At 50.7% G+C, this 6,000-nt stretch overlaps 1 protein-coding gene across 1 annotated transcript in view; it reads right to left on the reverse strand.

The window, feature by feature from the left end:
- Positions 1-4,907, reverse strand: part of CDH4 (cadherin 4) — a 428,425-nt gene extending 423,518 nt beyond the window's left edge. The window contains exons 1-2 of the mRNA XM_071572618.1: positions 4,764-4,907; positions 2,462-2,573 (exon numbers count right to left, since the gene is read on the reverse strand). Of these exons, the coding sequence (XP_071428719.1) occupies positions 2,462-2,573; positions 4,764-4,829 (178 nt within the window). The 5' untranslated portion in view covers positions 4,830-4,907. The remainder of the gene's footprint in view (positions 1-2,461; positions 2,574-4,763) is intronic.
- Between the last annotated feature and the right edge of the window lie 1,093 nt (positions 4,908-6,000).

Raw genomic sequence — 6,000 nt, forward strand, 5'->3', positions numbered from 1 at the left:
GCTCAACCCAGGACACTCAACGTGCGCAGAACTGGCCCCACCGTTTCAGTCCTGAGGTTCATCTGCCACGGCCGAGCGAGCTTGGACAGTGCCAGTGAAGTCCTCGGGACTAGAACCTCCAGCACCCGGCATTGCCCAGGAGGTCTCCCATCCAAGTACTAATCCGGGGCTGACCCTGCTGAGCTTCCGAGATCTGACGGGATCGCATGTAAATTACATACACACATTTCCCCCCCACTAAATTCCAGCAAAGCACTGACAGGTGAATTCCTGCCTACTTTTATTTTTTCAGGCAAACAGTCCCATTTGGCCTGAAGATGAATGACTGAATGCTGATGAATAAGATGGTGGTAGCTGGCAGCAAAGCTCTGCGTGGTAAGATGGTGTGAAACGGTACATATGTCAATCTATCAAACACGATAATGTAAGCAATCTGAACCCATTTTTGCTCTGAACTATTGTACAATACTTCACCCAGATGGAAGAAAGAGATAAACATTTTATGCTTCAGACACATCAAGTGTTAGGAAGTAAAATTAAACCAAAACTGGAAAACTACCAATTTTACAGGCTAGAGTATATATAAGAAACAACACAAGCATGGAGAAGAATCTTCTCGCCCATTATTGTATAAATTAATTAGATATATTTGCTTCCTATGATAAACAGCATGTATTTGACTGTAGATTAAAAGGTGTAAAGATGATAGTTTACATATTAGCAAACACAGCATTTGCACTTTTTTCTTCCTCCTTTGGTTGACAAAATTGCTTACAAATCATGGAACCTGTGACAATGTTACCAGGACATGAATCTTACAAGTGGGGCAGGGACACAGAACTCCCCATGAATCTTGCAAGTGGGCCACGGATACAGAATGACCCCAGGGAGACTTCAGCCCTAAATCAGGCAGGTTTGCCATGACTAATGTAAAACTACAGCTGGTCCCTAAAGGATAATATTAAACAGAAATATATTTTCATTCAAATCAACTTGACAGCCTATGTAAACATAATTTTGTATTTATAAAATATCATTTGAAACTGAAATGAAATGACAGCCACTGTGCTGTCTTGAAAGTCACTGCCAGCTAATGCCTCTAAAGAGACCTTCTGCTCCATCCCTGTTGGCCACCTCCATAAACACACTGAACAATTTATCAAGTACTAAACTGCAAAAAATACTCTTCTGAGCAAATATATTTATGACATTGCTTTCTACACTGCTTGAAGAACATTTTTATCAAATAATTTCCAAAGGTAAAAAAGCATGAAATCCACTCAGTTTCCAGACTGACCCATAAAGCCAGTGTAAATATTTGGGAAAAATTGCTATTATGTTTGTAAACTATTGGGATTTGGTCTCTTCAGTGTTGCTGTATCCCTGGGCTTGCCTTGGTCAGTTCCTTATTTGCTTACCTTTCAAACTAAAAGCAAACTCTGCCCAATGCCTACTAATTGATGCCAGGCCAGGCAAGAGAATTCCTGAACTGCAACACTAACTGGGCTCAGAAACAAGACTGATTGCCAGCTCATGTAGAGCAAAAATGTCCAGTCCTGGATTCTGCTGAAGCCAGAAAGAAAACTGACAACTCTCCCTCTCTTCTGAGAAAAATCAAAGTAACAGAGCAGGTGTTTGCTCTGGAGGAAGACAGAAATCCCAGCTTTCTGGCAGAGAGATGCATCTGAGGAAATGCACACAGAGGAAAGCAGCAAAGGGTTTATAAACCCTTGAGTAGAGCATGTCCTGATGTGCTCCCCAACTTCCTGGGGTTGCTGAAGGGGTGGATTTTGATCTTCAAAAATTCTCTTGGAGTAAAACAGTGTTTTTCTGTGTCATGCAAATATAAAGTTTAATTATTTTTAACTTGAAAGGGAGACAGATCAATACCCAGGATAATCTATTGTTATTTGGATTATGAAGACGTCTTAGAGTTTACAATCACAAAAGTGGTTATAATCCTGCAATTACTATAAAGCTAATTGGTAGTTTCTCTTTTGCCTATGTTTTCATGTTGTCAGTGGGGCAGTAATGAAAATGAATGCCACATTTGTGAACAGAATGTCTGTAGGCTTGTTTACCACATTTCCAACAACAACGTCTGCTTTATCATGCATTTCAAAGCAGGGATAATTTAGGGATCTTTGAATTTCATACATAAAAATGCTTTCTAAAATCTCCAATGTGGAGCTCCTTCAGACGGGGTGGGAGTGGGAGACTTAAGAGCGAAGTGCTGACCTCGCATACTACAGCAAACAATCCACCTGAAGCAGACAGCACACGGACTTCAGTGAGTCATCTGTATTCAAAACTGCGCTCAGGTAAACCACTTAGTGTTTCATCCTCCTACAAACATAATTCTGCAGACAATTTCACCATCAAAACCAGCATCTTTAAGCCTCCTTTCACCTCCCAAAAGTACAGTTATTGCAGAAGCTATTAAGCTTTTTATTCCACTTACCTTTGAGTAACTTCTGCCCTTCCATGATGTTTTGGGAGACAAATGCTGTGTAGTCTTGTTCTGAGAAGCCAGGCTTGCATGTGGGTCTAACTGTAAGATCCCCATTGTGTGCCTGCAAAAACAAGGAAAACGTACACCATGACTTTGGTCATTTAGGAAAACATTTTGCACCCAATGATGAGGTATTTTAGGCATGGGCAAACCTGCACAGTAAAGCAGTGTGCAGGTAGAAGCTGCTGGTGTTAGAGTGCCTATCTGTTGGAGTGGATCCATACTGTAGCTGCAAAAATAAAATGGGCCAGCAAGTAGTTGCCTGACTACAAGAGAGCATTGTTTGTAGGAAGGCTGGGATACTGGGCACTGTCAGAAGAGGGGAGGAAACAAAGAGCAGCAATTCATCAAGGCGAGCTGTGCTCGCACTGGAGACACGAAAAGGCCTGATGTTGCAACATCCAAATCACTGAGGTTTGCTATTGAGAAACTGGGCAAAGCACAGGACAGAAACAGGAGAAACACTCAGCTCACAGCAGCCTCAGGAACCTGCGACCAGGTAGAGACACCCTTCCTTCCCCCCTCACCCTGCAGCAGCCTCCAACCTCTGCTTGCTGCTGCCTCACTTGCCCCACCAGTGGGGGATGGAGGGGATGGAGGGGATGGAGGGGATGGAGGGGATGGAGGGGATGGAGGGGATGGAGGGGATGGAGGGGATGGAGGGGATGGAGGGGATGGAGGGGATGGAGGGGATGGAGGGGATGGAGGGGATGGAGGGGATGGAGGGGATGGAGGGGATGGAGGGGATGTCCATCAAAAATTTAACAATGCACAGTTTCCTGCACAACATGTCAGGATCCATGAGGAAGCATCCAGCTAGACACTCAGCTGCAACTTTGGACTGCGCGGAGGGGATTCAGCCCCTGTAACAGGGACAAGGTAGTCCAGTCACAGCAGTCCAGGCTCCTTGGGATTCCCCGGCAAGGAAGGTCCCAGATCCCAACTCCAACCAACTCGCTGACAGCACACGAGCCGGTGATTTATGCCTAACGAGTGCCAGGTGATTTACGCACAAACAAGCGCTGGTGGCAGGGGATTTCTAACGCGCCGGGGCTGTCGGCAGAGCCAGCCAGAGCATCGCTCACGATGCCGGCTGCGCCTCCGACGCCTCCGGTCCCAGCCGCGCAGGCTGGAGCCAGGGGACCGGGAGAGGCACTTCCCCGGGAAAGTGCAACTCGAGGCGCACACCTGCATCCCCGGGGAGCATCACAGCTCCCCCGAGCGCCCCGAAACACTCCCGGACACAGACGATGCTGCATTAGAGAGAGAGACAGAGGAAAAGCTGAGCGAAGGGTCCTTTCGCCGAGCTTAGTAAGCAGAACGCGAGCCAAGGTACCCGGCTAGAAATCACGCTCGAGAGACGGATGCCAGCTACTGCATGGGAAGCGCAAGGAAGCGGCGGCTCTGTGGACTCTGACCGTGGCTGGCAAGATATTTGCCATTAGGAAACATTTCAAAGGGTCTCAATGAAGGTAACAGGTTTTGAATCGGAAATCACCCCGTTATTATAGCGGTGCTCGCTAGACGAGAGCGCATCGGGGCTATTCCTGCGCACCCACCAGCCTCCCCAGGGCTCGGGACATCCTCTCAGATTCAACTTGGCACCGGGGGATTGAGGCAGAAAAATAAGCGGCTCTTGTTCCCGCAGCCAGTGCAGCCCGAAACCAGCAGCTCGCTCGGTAACACTGCAGCCACGCGTCGGGCGTTTGTTGATGTGCTACACAAACCGCTTCATTTCCCAAGGGGTGGGAATAAAACCCTCCAAATCTCTAACTTTTCAGACCATCACCCCCACCCCAGCACGGTCCAGGCCCACTCGCTGTGTTTAGGGGGCTTGTAAGAATAAAAGTTACAGGGGGCTGCGCGCTGCGGGCGGAGCGGGGCGGCCGGCGGAGACCGAGCGCTGCGCGGCCGCGGGGGCTCCGCGCCGGGACGCGCCGCTGCCCCCGAAGTTTCTCTCCGACGAGGCGCAGCAACAGAAGGCAAGTTGTGCCAGCATCGCGGAGGCGCAGCTTTAAAAAATTACCAATTAAACCCCGCAACGACGATCTTTTTTTAAAAAGAGAGCGTAAACGGCGGAGCGGCGGCAGCAGCAGCAGCACCCACTACCCTTCTCTCCCGGAGCGCCGCGACCGCGAAGTTGCGGCGGGGCGGCACCTCGGGCGGTGCGGCAGAGCATCCCTCCCTCCATCCATCCCTCCTTTCCCGGGGGTGATGCTCGCCCCGCTTCCCCGCGGGGAGCCCCACTTACCGCCGCCGAGCCGCAGGCAGGAAGGAGGAGCAGCAGCACCAGCGGCACCGTCGGTGCGGTCCTCATGGCCCCGCCGGGCGGGGGCGGTGGCCGCGCAGAGCCGGGCCCGGGGGTCGCCGCTGCCGCCCCGCGCCCGCCGCTCGCTGTGCCCGCTCCGGGCTGCAGGTGAAGCGCGCGCCGCCGGCACGCCCCGCCCCGCTGCGCGCGGGCACGCGCAGCCTTAAAGGGACAGGCACCGCCCCGCCGAGGGGAGGGGGCGAGCGAGGGGAGGGTGAAGAAGAAAAAGAAGAAGAAGCATCATCACCAGCAGCAGCGTGGAGGGGGGTTTGATGGTCTCCGCGTCCCTCAGCCCTCCCTGCGGAGCTCCGCAAACTTAAATGATCACAGTCAAAAAATCCTGACTTGTTCATGGGAAAAGAAGCAAACCCAGAGAGAGGATGGGGACAGATCGTGAGGATGGCCAAGGTGGGAAGAGACCTTTGGGAGCAGCAAGTCCAGCCGTGGACCCTGCGCGCCATAAAGCTAAAGCGCATCACCCAGCGGCTCCAAAGCACCTCCAGGGATGGGACTCCATCACCTCCCGTTCCAGTGCCTGACCACCCTAACACTGCAAACATTTTTTTCTGATGCTTAATCTGAAGCATCCCTCCTCACCTTAAGGCCATTGCATTACCTTAAGGTTATTGCACACCTTAAGGCCATTTGCTCTAGTCCTCTCTGTTTGTGCCCATGAAGGAACAAGTAGCACATCCACTTAGGGCAAAAGTAGCATATCCAGGGAAAAACTAATATATGCCTGGAAAGGTGTGCCCACCGGGGAAAAACCTATCATGTCCAGGTGAAAAGCAAGTGTATCCTGTGAGGAAAAATGAGATGTGTCCATAGGAAAGACAAATATCCAGGGGCTGGTGAGTGTATTCTGTGAGGAGAGCAGAGCCCGGGCCGTGAGGAAAGGTGGAGTGAGGGGGAATAGCAAGTCCACAGGAAAAATTACATATCAGGGAGGAAAAAAGTAATATATCCATAGATGAAAATCTAGGATACTTGGAGAGAGAGAAGAATGACACCAGGGGAAACCAGAGCCCCACCAAGGCTGGGACTCTGCTTCACCTGCAAAGGGCTTTGCTGGTATCACCGTGTTGAGAAGGCAGAAGGTGCCTCCATGGCAGCCAGGACTGGCTCTTAGGAGCTGTGGGATGAGGGTCAGGATGGGCTCTGGGCAGGCAGGGATGGAGGT

Source organism: Pithys albifrons, chromosome 18, assembly GCF_047495875.1.
Source record: "Pithys albifrons albifrons isolate INPA30051 chromosome 18, PitAlb_v1, whole genome shotgun sequence".
Lineage (NCBI taxonomy): Eukaryota > Metazoa > Chordata > Aves > Passeriformes > Thamnophilidae > Pithys > Pithys albifrons.